The sequence below is a fragment of the Somniosus microcephalus genome, chromosome 11, assembly GCF_052327205.1.
Source record: "Somniosus microcephalus isolate GS21.2 chromosome 11, FLI_Smic_1.0, whole genome shotgun sequence".
Taxonomy (NCBI): domain Eukaryota; kingdom Metazoa; phylum Chordata; class Chondrichthyes; order Squaliformes; family Somniosidae; genus Somniosus; species Somniosus microcephalus.
The window spans coordinates 222,184,269-222,204,227 of NC_140997.1; the positions used below are offsets into that span (position 1 = coordinate 222,184,269).

The 19,959-nt window shown below is 41.8% G+C and overlaps 1 protein-coding gene across 2 annotated transcripts in view; it reads right to left on the reverse strand.

Moving 5' to 3' along the window:
* wdr82 (WD repeat domain 82) overlaps positions 1 to 19,396 on the reverse strand; it is a 39,714-nt gene extending 20,318 nt beyond the window's left edge. The window contains exons 1-5 of one of the 2 annotated variants that reach the window (XM_086002012.1): positions 18,965 to 19,390; positions 12,361 to 12,458; positions 5,402 to 5,468; positions 4,047 to 4,146; positions 238 to 354 (exon numbers count right to left, since the gene is read on the reverse strand). In XM_086002012.1, coding sequence (XP_085858138.1) covers positions 238 to 354; positions 4,047 to 4,146; positions 5,402 to 5,468; positions 12,361 to 12,458; positions 18,965 to 19,125 — 543 coding nt within the window. In that variant the 5' untranslated portion in view covers positions 19,126 to 19,390. Of the gene's footprint in view, positions 1 to 237; positions 355 to 4,046; positions 4,147 to 5,401; positions 5,469 to 12,360; positions 12,459 to 18,964 lie in introns of both variants that reach the window. The other variant, XM_086002013.1, reaches the window with a different exon arrangement.
* Positions 19,397 to 19,959: the final 563 nt, after the last annotated feature.

Here is a 19,959-nt window from a genome sequence, read left to right on the forward strand (position 1 = left end):
AGACGTTGCAGAGCTTGACTGTTCAAAAAAAGCAAAGAAAAGAAACGAAAAGTATAAAAAACGGCTCCTGATTTTTGCCGGTGGCTCAAGCTTGCCGGACGGTTCGCCTCCGGATAACACAAAGTTTCCTGTATATATCAAGAACTGGAATTTGAACTCAACACTCTTGAAGGTGCTGCACCACAGGAGTTGCTGGAACTCAAAACAAAGTTAACTGATATAGTTCAGAGATTTTACCTTGTCGAACGACCGTAGATCATAAAGCTTAATTATCTCAGAATTCACGCCAGCTGCAAATATTAGTCCCTCGGGATCAAAAGAACACGTTGGCCTCCCCTGAAGATGCATTAAGCCCTGGGCAAATGATAAAAGAAGCAAGTGAGTACTAGCAGGTAACAAGATTAAAGAGTGGAAAATTATAGCCAATTGTTGTGCTTTCTACCCTCTCCACCCCTTCCAAACAATTAAAGGTGAAACTATCTAAAGTACTATTTTGTCATCTTCCCCTTTCTATTGTGTCTCTGTATTGCACATCTGTGCCAAGTGAGCCGCTGATCTGTTGCCAGGCCTCTACTCCAAAATCAGCCATTGGGTGGATGCAAAAGATTCAGACAATTCTTCCTTTAGTTCTTGCTATGGTTGGAAAAGCATTTGTCCTCTGCTTGCTACCTCCCCACTGCAGTACTAAACTGCTAAGCATGCCAATTCTGTGTGGCAGAACTGCGCGAGTATACACTCACAACCACACTATTCAGCACAATTTACTTTAAATTAATGAATTTTCTTTTACAGGCAAAACGCTTTCAAAGTCAGGCTTTTATTTGATTATAGCGTCTTAAACTATGCCCAAAACATGTGCAAAGTAAACATTCATGCTTAAAAAAAAATGTTTGCGGAGGGGAGAGAAAAAGGAGCAATTCATGTCCCCACAGATCCTTCACCCCATGTATAGGCAAAAAGACAATGAGTAAGATAAAAAATAGCAAGCACAGCTCGGTGAAGTTAAACATTCGGTGAGAAGAACATTTTACCCCCATTGGGTGCAAATGGCTGCAAGTCAGGATTCCGTATCACTCATTCCTTCCCATAATCATTTTCAGAACAAAACCAATAGGCAAATCATCAGTGTTGTGATTGACTTAGTAGGCCACTATGGCATGTGAAATTTCCAACCCACCAGAGGATCTTCGATTGGCATTGCTCACATTCAGAGATTTGTTTTACAATGTTAGAAGCATACTATCTAACATACACGGCATTATGCAGTAACAAAGGGTGTGCTCAAGTCTTTATAGTCCTATCCTACTAGCTGTAAAGAGAGTGTCTTGAGGAAACTTGCCTACTGCTATGGTGGGGCTGTGCATGACCTGTAACTGTGCCTTTAAAGTCACAGGGACTGAAAATCTGCTGAAACTCATAGGGTCAAAGGGATGTATCTTAATATGCATTCAAATTGTAGGTACCCACATGAAGAGACCGCGTATTGTGGCGCTGATTGCTGGGTCCAAGGAGATTACGTGACTGCCGTAGCGGGTGTCTGATCACAATGCTTCAGGCATCAGGACTGTGTGGGCAGGCCAGATTGTCTTTTTCGGCCTGTCACTTTTGTGTGTTTGTATTCAAAGCATTTAGTGTATCTGGGGTGGCAAGGCGCGTTGGCTTTAAAAAAAACGTTTTGCTGCATTAAAGGAGTTTCTCTTTTATGTTTAATACCAGAAACGGTAATTATACTAAAACGACATCACTATTATTGCGTGGTTCCAAATGGTTCCTTTGATCTCCCAATGCAGGTGTTTTGATTGATGATGACAGGAACAATGTTTCCGTGTGATGTAGTGTTCTAACTGAAGATAGTGCCATAGTGGGAGTTCTGGTTGAACAAAACGTATTATAATCCAACTTGTTCGTTTTTCTTCCCCTATTGTGACAATCCTGATCAACAGGAAGGAGGTTTAAGGAGAGGGTGATTCTAGAGATCTTAACCCATAGAGGGGGTCTCATTTTTTCCAAACCTTTTAATTTTTTTTATTTAAGTGCTTTTCTGCTATGCCTGGAGAACATCTCATTTACTGTGCTGTAAAAGGGCACATCATTCCAATAGTGTAATAAATGTAGCTTATCCACTTAATCGTATATTGCTGTTGTTGTATAATCTGTTTCCATCCTTTACTGGGGAGGGGGTTAAATTCTAATCAGCAGTTTAAAAATAAACTTTGAATGCAGAAAATCTGAAGTAAATTTCAGAAAATTCTAAAAAAGCAAAGATCAGTGCACATGATGAACAGTTAGGCAACATATAATGTGGGATCCATCACCAGAAAACTCCCACCTGAAAGGTTAACCCTTTTTCTTTCAGGTGCAGTGACTGACCAGTTGTACATTTTGTTTCTGTTACAGGGATAGTACTTCCAGATAATGACCATGTTTGACGCATATCCACTTGCCTAAAGTCACCAGAGCAAGTTCTTTGAGGGCACTACAGAGGGACCTTTAAATCACATAACTAAAATAACTGAAATGAACGCTGGTAAAAATTGAATGGAGAAAGCGGCAGTACCTGCCCAGTCCCCCAGTTTTGAACTTGTTTAAGAGAATTTTCAAATTAGCAACCAAACATGTTCGTAGAGACATGGAAATTAACTCATGTAAAAGGGGGAGTATTAAGAAATTCTCAGTGTTCATAATAGTTCTGATGAAAAACAGAAAATGTAAAAGAAAAGAAACAACTTGCATTTATATACAGGAAACTTTGGTTTATCCAGAGGTTGTATGTCCGGAAACCTCGATCTACCGGCAGAAATCAGGAGCCGTTTTGTTAGGTTTTTTTTTCTTCTCGTGGCTTTGTTTTCAACAGTCGGGCTCTGGAAAGTCTCTCTGAAGCTGTTGCTAAGCTACAGAGACGCTTCCAAGGTACGGGCCGACTGTTTACAAGCTGTTGCTAAGCAAGAGTGTTTGTTGTCAAATACGGAGATGAAAACCTCCGTATGCTTCAACATTAACTTTGTATGTCCGGCAGTTTTGATAGATCGGCAGCAGCTTGGTCCCGTCGGTGCCGGATATAACAAAGTTTCCTGTAGCACCTTTCATGACCTCAGTACATCCCAAAGCGCTTTACAGCCAATGAAGTACTTTTAGGGGTGTAGTCAATAAATATAATGCTCTAATAGCAGCAATGTCCAAACTGTGTCCTGTGGGTCACACTAAGCTTCTAAACCCTGACAATCTGGCCCTCAAAATAATTGAGTAACTCCAGGATTTTTTAATTAACACTGCAGAAACACTAAACAGCACTGAATCACCAAACCAAAAGTAGTGTATTTCTGCATACACACAGGCACATGTGCTGACCAACTTTCAAAAAGCTGGTACAAAACTATTTTTCTTTATAGAAGTGAGCTTCCAGTCATGAATAACTGTTACCATTAAGTTTTTAAATGCACGGAATCTGCAAACCAGGTAATATTTTTACACTTGCAATGCCAACAGTTTAAAAGAAAATGTAATCATTTATGCTGTTCAAATTTTTTTACATGTAACATTTTTTAAACTGGCGTTAATCACATTTTTGAAAATCACCAACATAAGAACGAACACTTTCATTTACAAAGCTTTTTCCACACCCTTAGTAAATCTCAGCGTTTCACAGCAATTAATTCATTTCAAACTGCTGTTTTACAGGCAAATGCAGCAGCCAACTTTGTCCCACAAAAGCGAATGAGATAAGTAACCAAGTAATTTGTTTTGATGGTGTTGGTCGAGCAATGAATATTGGCCAAGACAAAAAGAACTCCATGCTCTTCTTCATATAGTGCCATGGAGTCTTTTGCATAATTGAAAGCATCTGTCTGAAAAATGGTACTGCATTGAAATGTCAGCCTCGATTATGTGCTCAAATCCTGGAGTAAGGCTTGAACCAATTGCCTGCTGACTCAGCCAAGAGTCTACCACTGGTCCAAGCTGACACTATTGATTCATAGTTACTACTTTTTCCCTAAAACGGACAACTGTTGCTAGAGTCATTTAGATGGGAGACGAGCAGGACATACCTGGCAGTTGGGCGATCTGAGGTCCCACAGTCTGATGGTTTTATCCAAGGAACTGGACATGAAGGTGTCATCCACAGGAGACATACATAATGCTACAACTCTAAAGCATACAAAAAAAAAGTATAACATTAAGAGCTGCAGGACAATTGTCCACATCTCAATACTGTGCAGTCTGCTTAACTGCAAAATACATCTTAAAGTATTGGCTTTCTATGGGCAGTAGTGACATGTACAAAAACTTCACCATTTTAAGTAGTTTTCCAAAAGATGCCGTAGCAGCTATAACAGATAGCTTTATAATTTAAAAAGAAGCAACTTAAAACATTTTCTCATGCAGCACAGAAAAAGTGCCTGGAAATGATTCAAGTTTGCTGGGAGTTTATTTTTTCAAAAGCAAAATACTGCGGATGCTGAAAATCTGAAATAAAAACAGAAAATGCTGGAAGTACTCAGCAGGTCAGGCAGCATCTGTGGAGAGAGAAACAGAGTTAACGTTTCAGGTCGATGAGCTTTCGTCAGAACTGGCTCCCAGTATTTTCTGTATTTATTTTTTCTCCTGTTCTGAAGATGAGATTTGCGCTCCAGTGTAGTTCAATAGGTCTTGGTGCCAAATCTCTAACAAGTCTCCTAAATGACCAGCTCCTATATGCACCACCGGACAGTTAGCATCTCCTAAGTTATTCAACCATACACATCAGCCCATCTTTGACTGCACTTTCAGTCGCCTCCTCAAAGCTTTCACTCCTACTTGGGTTTGATGCCCAAGTGTAAAGCACCATGGCACGTTTTGCTACATTAAAGCCGTTATGTAAAATGCAAGCAGTGGTATGGATGGGAAGGGGAGCCATCCCAGCACTGTCCATACCCTGGCTAGAGAGAGAAGAAAAATGGCTCATGTATCTGCTCCAGATTGAAAATGATGATGGAAAATGCATGTGCATGAACATCAGGTGAGGATAGGATCCAGCTTGGCGGCAATGGCTCTATGGCCAAACAGTCGGCCAGAATGGAGTGTCAGCTGACAGCACTTTTGAAAACACACTCAACATAACCAGCTACCTTTAAGGGACACACAAAAGAAAGGCATCCTATATATTGAATATGAAACGTTACCACCATTACAGTATACTCTGACCTATGAACAGCAGAGATTACAACACTGATCTGTTTTGGGGCATGTTTCACTTATTATCATGGTTTGCAAAGGACAGTCAGTGCTCCAAATGGGAATTTAATTTACTTATTACATTATGCACACAGAAATAGCCAAATACATATTTAATTGGATCACTACTGAAGCCCATAGGAAAGCCTTTAATTTAAACAGAGCTGACCAATACAAATATTTCACTTACCTCTTGCTGTGACCATGGAAGTATCTAATGTACTTGTTGTCGTGAAGTGACAAGTACCGGATAGTATCTAAAAGGAAACAAGATAGGATGTATGTAATTGAAGAGGAAAAACATTTGCTTTATAATTCTATTTAACACATTTTGATCACCTTTATGTTTCAGTAGGAAATTTACTGACTTTTTAAATTCAGAAGGGAGCACAGCATTTGCGGACCCTTGCTCCTTTGATGCACTGCATCGTGGAATGGTAGAACGCAGGTTACTCCCGGACTTATCCTTTTGTACATGAGGCATCCAGGAGAGGTGGGGATTATGTGGAATGGGGCTATGTATGAACCGAGTTGGCCTGCACACATTTTGATGGAGAGGGAGGAGGTACTAGCGGTTTTAGCAGGCTTAAAAGTGGATAAATCCCCAGGCCCAGACGAGATGTATCTCAGGCTGCTGTGTGAGGCAAGGGAGGAGATTGCAGGGGCTCTGACACAAATGTTCAGAACCTCTCTGGCCACAGGGGAGGTGCCAGAGGACTGGAGGACAGCTAACGTAGTACCATTATTCAAGATGGGTAGTAGGGATAAACCAGGGAATTACAGGCCGGTGAGCCCAACATCAGTGGTAGGGAAATTATTGGAAAAAATTATGAGGGACAGAATTAGTCTCCGCTTGGAGAGGCAAGGGTTAATCAAGGATAGTCAGCATGGCTTTGTCAGGGAGAGATCATGTCTAACCAATTTGATTGAATTTTTCGAGGGGGGTGACTAAGTGTGTGGATGAGGGTAGTGCAGTTGATGTAGTCTACATGGACTTCAGTAAGGCTTTTGACAGCTGGAATACTGCGTGCAGTTCTGGTTGCCACACTATAGGAAGGATGTGATTACATTGGAGAGGGTGCAGAGGAGATTCACCAGGATGTTACCTGGGCTGGAGCGCTTCTGCTATGAAGAGAGACTGGACATTCTGGGGTTGTTTTCCTTAGAGCAGAGAAGGCTGAGGGGGGACCTGATTGAGGTGTACAAAATTATGGGGGGCATAGATAGGGTAGATAGAAAGGAACTTTTCCCCTTAGTTGAGGGGTCAATAACCAGGGGGCATAGTTTCAAGGTAAGGGCCAGGTGGTTTAGAGGGGATTTGAGGAAAGACTCACCCAGAGGATGGTTGGAATCTGGAACTCACTGCCTGAAAGGGTGGTAGAGGCAGGAACCCTCACAACATTCAAGAAGCATTTAGATGAGCACTTCAAACGCCATAGCATACAAGGCTACGGACCAAGTGCTGGAAAATGGGATTAGAATAGACAGGGCTTGATGGCCGGCACAGACACGATGGGCCGAAGGGCCTCTTTCTGTGCTGTATAACTCTATGACTATGATGCAAGTTGTGGTTATGAAGGTGCGATTCCGTCTCCTTGCCATTCTTCCTCCGTTATCCAGCATCCCAAGTTTCATTCCTAGATCTTCTTATAGCTTTCAGGATGTCTTTGGTTGTGATCTTGGAACATGATACAAAGGGTGGAGGCTATGTGTTTGCGGGGTCTGTCACGGAGTGTAGACATGGTTTTAGGGTCACGACTGGCCACCTCAGAGTTTACAGGGTTGTTTGATCCTGGGAGGTAGCATTTAATTTAGAAGTGGTGGTGCAGGTTATACAGAAAACTTTGTGCTATCCGGCACCGACGGGACCGAGCTACTGCCGTCCCATCAAAACTGCCGGACAAACCAGCGCTAATGTTGAAACATACGGAGATTTTGAACTCCGTATCTGGCAACAAACCCTGTTGCAGCTTATAAACAGTCGGCCGTACCTTGCAAGCGTCTCTGTAGCTTAGCAACAGCTTCAGCGAGACCTTGCAGAGCCAGACTGGTGAAAAAAAAGCAACGGAAAGAAAAAAAATCCTAACGAAACGGCTCCTGATTTTTGCCGGTGGCTCAAGCATTCCGGACAGTTAACCTCCGGATAAACCAAAGTTTCCTGTACTGGGCTACGTGGAGGTCATTTGTAGGATGTAATTTGGCCTTTGTTGAACAGTTGGCCTGGTCTTGCAATACCCTTTTCATGTTATGCTCTGAAACCACTTGCAGCAAAACGTTACTGGGCATTCCTCATGATGGTTGAGGGACCATTATTGCATTTATACAGCAGCAATGTCAAAACATCCAAAGTGCTTTACACAACAATTACTTTTTGAAGTGCAGTGACTGGTTAGATGGGCAATTGAAAAGGCACATTGCTTCCCCGAAGAGCTAGAGTTGCTACTTTGCAGCATTTCTCGACTCCACAGCCTTTTCCAGGGGCCTATAAAGAGTAGGCCTTTTGTTTATGTTTGGGGTGGGAGTTGACAGAAAGTCTCTGATTTCCATTTACAACCATAGATTTGGCAGGGAGAACACACAGGTCACAGAACAGGGCCATCCAGGAGGAGGTCTCAGCTTTCAGAAATTAATCTCTCTGTCTTGCAAGGCATTTTGAGTTGTAGTCAGATGCATGTCTTAAGATTCATGAAATGCATTTGCTGACCTCCCAAACTGAGATACTATGTTTTGAGGACCCAAGTTATGTTTGACCACCAGCATTTACAAGTAGGCTATTTGTTGATCCCACGGTTAATTAACCTTTCTATTGGAAACAGGTTTTTGCAGGAAATAAAGCCCCATCACAAATTGAAATGAATCATAACTTCATAAAGATTTACCAGCTCTGCATGAGTCAACAAGTATTAAAATACTAATTTTTTTGGTAACATAACATTTTATTTATAACTTGAAATAAACAAGGTCCTAGCCAAATAAATACTTTGTACAACTTTGTCAAGAGTGGCTTCTTTAATCTTCTGAACACGGTGGGTACATCCAAGAGTAGCTCCCGGTCTCTTTTGGGTGATGTTGGTCTCTGGCCCAGGCAAGGCAGTGGCTTGTACAGTTATCTCCATCAACCGGGTGGTGTCACAAACCCTCAAACTGTACAAACAACTACCTCTGCACGGGCACAGGCAGAATAGTGCACGGACATCTGCTGCACTGGCTGATCGCACAGGGGCAAGGATGTGAATACCATCACAGTACTGCAAACACAAAAACACCTGCGACTGGTTTCCAAAAGCTAAAGGCAATACGGTCTATGGATCACACAGTTGTTTCGGCTGGGCCGATTAACAAAGCTTCTCAACTTCAAAGGCAGAGCAAAGTTTTGACAACTTTTTCGATTTTGATCGAACAACTTAATTTGCATCATCCATCATTCTCATTCTGGAGAAGTGATCCAGGCTCCAAACAAATAAAATTCAATGCATAATACACACCCAACTTATAGTTCCGAGCATCTAGTTGATTTAAAATACTCATTACCTAGGAAGCATGAAGATTGGCTGAGAGCAGCTATTGGTTGCAACAGAAAGATCGTTAGCAGCCTTGTCAAATCATGATTTCACACTGCTTGTTAGCAGCTTAAATTATATAGAAATCGTTTAATTCAAGTATCTTGCTTTTGTATGATTTGGCAATGTCAAGAGAGGGAGGACACTAAAAGTCTACGATTTAATCAGCGTTAAGAATTAAAGTTCCATACATTAAAACAGACAAATTAACTGCAGATCTAGCAGCAATCCACCAACTACTTCCATCCCAATTCCGTAACACACTTTACTGGCCCTCCAAAATAATGTGTCAGGGTGGGTAGGTCTCGGGTTTGTTAGTTTCCCACATGGGAACGTCCCAAGTACAAAACTCCACAATTCTTGATCAGAGGCATGAAATAATTTGTACGTCAAAAATATAGTTCTTTAAAATAGGAAAACTTTTTTTTTTTTTTAATAAACGTAATGATTTTGCTCAATGTTACAAATCTATTTGCATGTAATATAACAAGCATTGTTAAATCTATTACTGTATATACCAGGCGAAATGCAAATAATAGTTCCTCTATCAAACATACTAGAAGCAGAACCTCCGAAAAGTAACTCATGACACCAGGGTAACATTTGCATCTCCCACACCAGCTCTCTAAGCGAAGTTATCAACTTGTGTTAGTTATAGGTTTAAAATTTATTTACAATATTTACAATTTTTACAGCAAGCAGAGAGAATATCTTTTCTCATTAGACTGGACTGATTTAAATAATTGATTCTAGACAAATAAACCCGGAAAGCTGATCACAAACATGCAAATAATCAAAAGGATAATACTGTTTATTTTGACACGTACAGTGATACCTGTGTAAACGGACACTCCCAAAAAACAGGTATCCGTAATTTACAGGTTTCACTGTGTTTTGTATGTGTTCTTCAGATTAACGTGTTATTGCAATCACATAAATACGTAAAATTCTACTCATTCGTCTTTCTAATAAAATGTTGTACATTTACAATAGCAATTATTCTAGGAGCAGGTATCTTTATTTGGGATGAACGGTTTTCAGATTAGGCAAAGACAATAAAAATGAAAAATAAAACAGTTATATTACATGGATGTTTAGTGGGCCATGAATACCTTTGCTAGGTATATTATTTAATATTTTCAAGCACTGAACAAGTGTGGCATGGTGGAGCATGGCTTCATCATTCATGAGCTGCTACAAGGCAAGACTGCACTCCAGCCTCCTTTATTTGATCTTGGTTATTAGTACATTGCTACTGCACTTATCGTCGGAGAAACTTGAGTAAGCAAGGCAGGCATGCAGGTAATTAAAACTAATTTACTTGCTCAAAGCAACTATTTCAAATAAATACAATGTTTAATCTAATGCTTCAGAACAAAGATACCAATTCCAATGATCAATGCAGGTGCTAAGAGCATGTTGCTAATGTCAGTTATGTGCATGTGAGGACTTCCACTCAAGCGAAAATATCTAGATATACTATGATGTTGCAATATTATAAATTAATATACCGAACATTTTTTGTTTATTTTAACAAATGTGACTGATTTGCGGAAGTATTTTCCACTGCAAGTACTTCCCTGTAGACCACATTTTCCTTGGAAGAGTTACAGTGCAGAACAGCATGAGGAAGCGGAATCAACATCATTAAATTGTCAACAGCCTAAGGTGCTTCAGCTTCAATGAGTGATTTCCCATTTCTTACATGGTTGGGCTCAGTAATTCATTCAAAAGCAGTACCCAGTGTTTCATTAGAACTCAGTCAAACAAAAATATGCAAGATACCAAAATAAGGGAAAACAAAAAGATGTTTAAATTTATCATAATAGTTCTCTCATCTTTAAAATAGGTATTGATAACACTTGAGGTGGAAGCAGAGCAGGCGGTTTATACCCTCCAAAACATCGATACAGTATTGCACAGTGTCAACTGTGGCTCAGTCGGTAGCACCCTCACCTCAGTCAGAATGTTGTGGGTTCCAGTCCCATTCCAGGGACTGGAGCACATAAATCTAGGCTGACACTCCAGTGCGATGCTGAGGGGGTGCTGCACTGTCGGAGGTGCCGTCTTTCAGATGAGACGTTAAACCAAAGCCCCATCTGCTCTCTCAGGTGGACATAAAAGATCCCATGGCACTATTTCGAAGAAGAGCAGGGGAGTTATCCCCGGTGTCCTGGGGCCAATATTTATCCCTCAATCAACATCACTAAAAAAAATTATCTGGTCATTATCACGCTGCTGTTTGTGGGAGCTTGCTGTGCGCAAATTGGCTGCCACATTACAACAATGACTACACTTCAAAAGTACTTCATTGGCTGTAAAACACTTTGAGATGTCCGGTAGTCGTGAAAGGCGCTATATAAATGCAAGTCTTTCTTTTTCTTTTCATATTCACCTCTGGAGTATCCATGTAGCATCTCTAAATTGTTTAGGCTCCTTCTTTCTGACTCCATTCTCACAACTTGTTTAGTTTCAGAACTTACAACAAACTTTTGAACAGAAGCTTTTGCAAAGTGTGCGATTCTATTCCCAGCCAGTGCTGAGGAAGCTAATCTCAGGCACCGTGACATCAGAGGAAGCACAAATGGCCGCCATACCCTTGAAGTGAGGCACTTGTTGGAGGGGGAGTGGAAAAATAAATCAAATCAGCCACCAATTCCATTCAGCACTGTCCAGTCACAGTCCTTGCTGGAAGTGCCTTTGTGTAGACTTTTTTTGGGGGGGGGGGGGGGGGGGGGGGGGGAACAAGAAAGAAAACAAACAGCTAAATCTGACCAGGACAATATCAGGCTCAGCTGTGATTTACTCTCCTCCCCCCATCCCATGTCAAATAACTTGGTAACTTTCACCATGAAGGCTTGCTTGAATAATGCACACTTGGGTGAGGTATCAAAGGATTGACGGCACTCTTCAAACTGTATCCAGTCAGGAGTCAACGCCTTCCAGGAGAGAAGAAAAAAATGCTTTGTGCAAAAATTCATCAATTCCCCTCTCAAGTCTTATTATTTTTACCATTCACAGTATACCCCTCAAAGTTGACTCAAATCAAAAGATCTGAATCCACATTTTAAATTCCCATCTTGTTTTATACTGGATTTGATTTTTTTTAGTTCAAAAATAACTGAATTATCATGAGACTATACTGACTTACAATAGATCAAACAAAACCAAATTTCAAAAGCAAATGCATTGTTTTCTTACATCAATTAGGCAATGTCTTGACAAAGCATAAGTTCCCTTACAACATGAAACTTACTGAGAAAAGAAACCACCTAGAAAAAAGTAACCAAAGTTAGATGACAATGAGAACAAAACTATTTAACACGCTTAGGGCTGGTGACACTTCCGAACAATAATAAAAATCACCACAAGACTAAAGTTATTTTAAATATGATTGAATTGAATTGAATTGACATGCCATTACAATACATATTAATTCTGTTAATCAGATTTAATGTTTAGATTTATCTGCTATAAAAGCTTTATACCTTGACAATTGATTTTACAAGATGCAAAGGATGCCCAGTCCTCAAGAAGGTCAAAGCAACAGCCAAACAGCCAGAGATTTGTACGACAGCAGCTAACTTACCATCGATTTTGTTAGAGCTGTAAACCACAGTATTTGCTGCGTGTGTGTATCTGATCAGGTCTACCCCATACTTCTTACTGTACAGTGTCCTCTTTGGTCTGACAGATAAGAAAGATTTACATTAACTGATGTTGAGCACAAGCTTAAAAACAAATTCCAAAAAAGACCGCTAGCCAAATTCCGAAAATTCTCTCTAAACCACTGCTCCTTTGTCAGGACTCAAACTGAACAATTAAGATTGACACAAGTCACTGGCCTGTCTACACAATAAAAACTAAAAATACTAATGGATCTTCCACGGCATTGATCACAATGAATCAGAAGATATGGTGTTTTATAATATGGGCCCACTAAGATCAGTCAGCAACTGCCCCTCCTGCCCCCAGCAAGCCAGATGCCCCTCCAGTCCATACAACAAGGTTTCTCTTTCCTGCCTCAACAGTGTCTCTTCTCCTAAACAAGAAGGTTTTCCCTCTCCACCCCTCAACCACACAAAAATGTCTTTCACTCCAGAGAAGGGACTCTATTCATCGTAAAGTTTTTCTCTTTTTGTCTTCCACCCCCTTTTAACTAGCTACCTAAGCGGGTCTTTCTCCATTTACATTTCTTCCATCTGTCTCTCTATTCCCCCCTCCCCCAAGAGCATCTAAGCATCACTCTCTCTTAAAATTGAAATTAGGGCAAAAGATTGTGTGCATTACTGGGAAATGGGAGCGAACCTTTGGCTTAAATGGTAGCATATCCTCCTCTTAGTCAAAAGGTGCAGGGTTCAAAACCCGCTCTAGACAGTCCCTGCGAATGGAGACTGCAGCTCTGGCTCTGAATTCTGGGTCGACATCTAGCGGGGATACTAGTATCTGGTGGGTGCGGGAGCCCATAAAACCCTCACGCCGTATAGGGCTAACTACCCTGTCAGCTGGTACAATGATTATGGCCATGGAAGGAGCGCACAGGTCGCAGCTTGTTAGACTGTTCATCTGCCTGCGTTTCCTTCCACTACTTCACACAAAAGAGTATGAAGATACGGAAACAACTGGGAAATAACAAAAGCATATAATAATCAATTAGAAAGGCGGAGGAAAAAAAAGACAGTTAATGAGGAAGACAATTTAACAGACTAGTTAGTATTTATAGTAACACGTGCAAACACAAGAAGTTTTATCACAAAAGATACTCAATTAACCAATGCACGCTTGTGTGTGCAGGTGCAATGGAGTGCATTCAGTGGCCCATCTAACAAGTATCACATACCCTACTGTCACTGGTCTGTTGCTGTAGTCTAGTTCTATGACCTCCCTTATACAGCCATGCCCAAATATCAGGAAAGGCAGCAACAAGACTGTTCTCCATGCTATTTAACCAATTATTGCATGCTCACAAGTTACATATATGATTACATATTAGATAGGATATATGGCACAGAAACAGGCCATTCGAGCCTCCTCCTGTCTTTCCTCATCTAAATCCATCAGTATAACCCTCTATTCCCTTCTCCCTCATATGTTTGTCTAGCCTCTCCTTAAATGCATCTATACTATTCGCTTCAACCACTCCCTGTGGTAGCAAGTTCCACATTCTCACCACTCTTTGGGTAAAGAAGTTTCTCCTGAATTCACTATTAGATTTATTGATGACCTTTAGTTATGCTCTTCCCCACAAGTGGAAACATTCTCTCTGTGTCCACTCTATCAAAACCTTTCATAATTTTAAAGACCTCTATTAGGTCTAGGGTTGCAAAGAGGTGGAAAGTTTCCGGTAAATTTCCGGAAATTTTCCACGGGAAGTTTAGCTTGGGAATTTTGCCCAAAAAAGCACATGCTAGCATAATATTGTTTTTTTTGTATTTCTTTCTTTTCCCCCCCGCAGGTCCTCTCTTAAAATTACTAACAGAGATGGAATCTTAATTATTAAGGAATTTCTTAATCAATATATGTTTATCTTCTTACTTGGCTTGTTTTAATAATTACAAGTTTTGTGTGTGACTGTGAACAAATGTGTCCTGATTGGTTGGATGAGTGGATGAGCGATTAGCTCCCTCTATTTGTAATATTTGCATATCGAATTGTGATTGGCCTGCAGGCATCTGTAAGACTGCTATAGTTTTTTTAAGATCCAGGTTAGGGGTCCTGAGGGAAGTCATTTTGTTTTCTGCTGATGTTGTGATGATGCAGTAAGTAAATCAGACTTTATACCAAATAAACCAGTTACTTGTTGAACTCTGTTGTCCTTCAATTTAAAATATACAAAATAATACACTATTGGTGATGTAGCGTCGTGTGTGTACAGGTCATGTTTCCATCACATGGAGCATCGGCAAAAATGTACTCACCCTGTTGCAATCGTGCTGATCGACCGCAGTTCGACAGAGATGAATGCCCTTTATTTCTCTGCATAGAACAATGCCACGTTTACCGTCGGATGTGTGGAAGGATTTTACCCCAGGCATTAAAGATGGAAAGACTGTGTACATGTGCAAACACTGTAGAAAGCCATATGTAAAGAATGCCACAAAGATGCAGCAGCATTTATCCAAATGCAACAACTTCACTCAAAGCTCACAGCAGTCAGCCCAGAGTTCCTCTGCTTCCATTCAAGATGATGATGGTTCTCATTCAGCATCAGGCTCCTTATCATCAGCAACTCCTGGCCCACTTGGAAGGTTCTTTGATACAACGGAAAACCATAGCCAGAAGAATGCAGATGAGTGCCTTGCTCGAGCTGTATATGCAACAGGCTCACCCCTCATGCTCACAGCCAATGTGTACTGGAAGAGATTTTTCAATGTTATTCGCCCTGCATACTGTCCTCCCACCAGACATGCTTTGTCTACTTATTTGCTGGAGGCTGAGTATAACAGAGTCCAAGGAAAGCTCAAAGAAACGATAGCGATGGCAGACTGTGTTGCAGTTATCTCAGATGGGTGGTCAAATGTACGAGGGGAGGGCATCATAAACTACATCGTCTCCACTCCTCCCAGTGTTCTTCAAGAGCACAGACACGAAGGACAACAGACACATACATTGCTGATGAGCTGAAAGCGGTCATCAACGATCTTGGATCACAAAAGGTCTTTGCAGTAGTTACTGACAATGCTGCGAATATGAAGGCTGCTTGGGCTCAAGTGGAGGAGGCCTACCCTCATATTACGTCTATTGGGTGCGCAGCTCATGGGCTTAACCTGCTCCTCAAGGACATCATGGGTTTGAGAACCATGGAAGCACTGTACAAGAGAGCCAAGCAAGTTATTAAGTATGTCAGGGGAAAACAGGTAGTTGCAGCAACCTACAACTCCAAGCAAATGACAAAGAACAAGAACACCACACTGAAGCTGCCCAACAACACTAGATGGGGTGGTGTTGTCATAATGTACAACAGCCTTCTGGAGGGTAAGGAGTCGCTGCAAGAAATGGCAATATCCCAGTCTGGGGATATGGAAACCACCATCAAGAAAATACTGCTGGATGATGTGTTTTGGGAGAGAGTGGTTAGCAGCCTTAAACTACTCTCACCAGTAGCATCTGCAATTGCTCAGATTGAAGGAGATGACGCTGTCTTGTCAGATGTTCTCAGGCTTTTTACTGATTTAAAAGAACAAATCAGCATTGCCCTACCCACATCCCTGCTGCTCAAAGCAGAGAAGGCAATTGTTCAATTCATACAGACGCGTCAAGAATTTTGTGTCAAGTCGATTCATGCTGCAGCATACATGCTGGACCCAAAGCATGTTGGGAGACCAATACTTTCCGGAGAACAGATCAACAGCGCTTACAGTGTGATTTCTACCCTCTCACACCATCTCAATCTGGATGTGGGCAAAGTTCTGGGAAGTCTGGCAAAGTTCTCTACCAAGCAAGGTCTTTGGAATGGGGATGGGATATGGGAATCATGCAAGCATATCAGTGCACATACCTGGTGGAAGGGACTTTGTGCATCTGAGGCCCTGTCACCTATTGCATCGGTGATACTCCAAATCTCACCTTCATCAGCGGCCTCTGAACGAAACTGGTCACTTTTTGGGAATACGCATACAAAAGGTGCGCAACAGGCTGACTAACAAGAGAGAGTGGAGAAACTGGTGGCTATCCAGGCGAACCTACAACTTATTGAGCCAGATACAGAAGTGTCCACCACACAGCTAGACACTGACACAGAGGAGGAAATGAACACGTCAGAGCCAGAGTCAGAGAATCAGGAGGAGCAATGAGGAGTAGAAGACTCAAAGGGACAAAATAAGGACAAATTACAGGCTAAATAAGCTGACGCTCTTTTTATTTTATTTTAGATGGGTCTTTTTTGTGGGGGTTCAATAAAGTTCAAAATTATAACCTAAATAAAGTTTTGAAAGCCTGTTTTTATTTGTATGGAACAGTATGTCTATTTTGACGGCAAAGATAATATAAGGGTCAGAGACAAAAACCATCAGTGTGCAAAAAAACTCAAAATTCCCATAAATTCCCATGGAAAGTTTCCTCTTTTAAAAATTCCCAGAATTTTGCAACCCTAATTAGGTCACCCCTCAGCCTTCCTTTTTCAAGAGAAGAGAGACCCAAGCCTGTTCATCCTATCCTGATATGTATACCCTCACATTTCTGATATCATCCTTGTAAATCTTCTCTGCACCCTCTCCATTGCCTCTATATCCTTTTTATAATATGGCGACCAGAACTGTACACAGTACTCCAAGTGTGGTCTAACCAAGGTTCGATACAAGTTTAGCATAACTTCCCTACTTTTCAATTCTATTCCTCTAGAAATAAACCCTAGTGCTTGGTTTGCTTTTTTTAATGGCCTAAAGTTCTAAATATAAATTAGCATGTGTCACAAATTCAACTACTGCCATATAGTGTTGTTCTCCATTAAATTCAGCCACGCCAGTCAAGTATCCTCTCACCCCCACAAGAAAATAAACTACGTCAACTGAGGAGCACTATCCATAGCTGCTACAGTGACATCTGCTGACTCACTGGCTTACCCCTTCAATGGCCAATCTTAGTTGCGGCAATGGAAACACCAAATGGAAATCACAAACCGCATAGATCACCACTGTGAAAAAGACAAAAAAAAAAAAATTGCAGAGCCCATCGCCCCTGTACCACTCGCAGTGTCTTTTGGCCAATTACACAGCATGACAAGAGAAGTAGGTTTTTGAAGCCCACCACCTTAGTTGGGGACGATAAAACAATTTGCTATTTTAAATCAAGCTCAGATAGCCTAATAACATTCAGTTCTCTATGTCCCCTCTGTTGGAGTGACATATTTATTCTGTAAATTGAGGCACCCAACCTAACATGGGGCTGCACATCCATTTTGCAGGATTAGCTGATTTTACATATTCCATCCCACCTCTACCCTGTAACCCATACTGAAAATCTGCATTCAGGGGCAATGGGCAAGGACAAGATCAGGCTCAACTGTGATGCCCTCCCGCAAGTGAAATAACCTGTCAGCACTCACTGCCAAGATTTACGCATGAATAATTACTAGTGACCATAGAACTGTACCACAGCAAGAACTCAATGCCTTGGGGAGAAAATTGGCAAGGAAAACAAAACAAGCCAACTCTCTTTAAAGACCACACTTAAAAAAAATTAGATCTTATAAAAGGAGTGGCATGTTATACGGACCTAGGTGCACCTAAATCTCATCATGATTTGTTTCTTCTATCTCTGTAACCTTCTCCAGCTCTTCAAGATCTGGACTCTCGCCACTCTGGCCTCTTGCGCGTCCCACCCACTCCCTTCGCCCCAACACTCACTGGTGGCTGTGCCTTCAGTCATTGTTAATCATAGAAATTTACAGCACAGGAGGCCATTCAGCCCATCGTCTCTGCACCGGTCGAAAAAGAGCAATCCAGCCTAATCCCACTTTCCAGTTCTTGGTCCGTAGCCTCGCAGGTTACGGCACTTCAAGTCCACATCCAAGTACGTTTTAAATGTGATGAGGGTTTCTGCCTCTACCGCCCTTACATCGCGGCCCTAAACTCTGGAATTCCCTCCCTAAACCTTAAATCACCCTTAATAGTGCCTCCTTTAGCTTAGGCTGGATTTTTGTCTGGTTACACTCTTGGGACGAATTTTTCAATGTTAAAGACGCTGTATAGAATTAATAGGTTCCTTTCCTCAACATACAGGATGTTTGATACATGTGCTCCACCACTGGAGGTAAAATATTGACTATTTAATTGCTTGATTTCCCCGCTTGCCTGCACCTTGCAACGCTGGGAGAAGGAATCCTGCAGCCACTTTACACCCCGGTAACACCGAGCTCTCCAAGACCGCAAATAAAGATTATTTTATGGGAGTGAAGAGGAAACTATAAAAAAGGTCAAAAATGTGCTATTATCGCTGGCCCCAAACACCATTTTGTAATTCATTATTTCCCCGCCTCTCCCCTCTTAACCTGTTCCAAAAATTATTAAATAAGAATAGGCGACTTATTATTTTCCAGCCTTTCACTCTCTTTTGGCCACTGCCTGTGTCTACTCTACTCTACGCCCCTACGACCCCCAGGAGAGCCGATCCGGCCTTTAGTGAAAATCGAGGCCGGGGCTTGCAGGCCTGGGGCAGCTCGGACTCGTTCGGCGCGGCACGGTTTTTCCACTCACTTGCCCTCCTGGCAGTCGTACAGCACGATGGAGTCGTCGTCGCTGCTGGAGATGAGCGTCTCGCCGTTGGGCGAGAAGTCGAAGCAGTTGATCTTGTCGGTGTTTTCGCGGAAGACCTTGGCCACTCGGAAGCTGCGCAGCACGTTATCCGTCAGCTTCATCTTCTTCCCTTCGCTCGTGTTTTTTTCCCCCTCCTCGCCTCAGGCGGCGAGGTTTGGAGGAGGGGGGTGGGGAAAGGTGTGGACGGCGATTTTTTTTTTAAAAATCGGTCGGTTACAGAGACGATATTAATTAATTAAATGCTGCGAGAAGGCGACCTTTGAGATTAATTTAAAAAATGACAACACCCCCGGTGCGCCAGCGCGGATGGCAGCAGGCAAAATGGCGGCTCCTGGCTCGCGTCCCCTCATAGTGTGGGGGCCGGGGTTGGCGGGATTACCCAGAATACCACCCGTGTGGCCGAGCAGAGAATCAGAAAATGGCGGACAGACTCAGGCAGCATCTGTGGAGAGAGAGAAATAGAGAAAAAACAGAATTAACGTCTCTGCATCTGTGGAGATAGAGAAAACACAGAATTAACTTCTCAGTTCGACGACCTTTCCTCACAACTGGGAAAAAAGTTAGAAATTTAAAAAAAAAACAAAATGCTTGGAAATACTCAGCAGGTCAGGCAGCATCTGTGGAGAGATAGAGAAAAAACAGTTAACTTCTCAGTTCGACGACCTTTCCTTACAACTGGGGGGAAAAAAAGTTAGAAATAAAAAACACAGAAAATGCTTGGAAATACTCAGCAGGTCAGGCAGCACCTGTGGAGAGAGAAAAAAACAGATTTAATGTCTCAGTTCGACGACCTTTCCTCAACTGGAAAAAAAAGTTAGAAATAAAAAACAGAAAATGCTTGGAAATTACTCAGCAGGTCAGGCAGCATCTGTGGGAGGAGAGAGAGAGAGAGAAACAGATTTAACTCTCTGGAGTTTAGAAGAATAAGAGGGGGT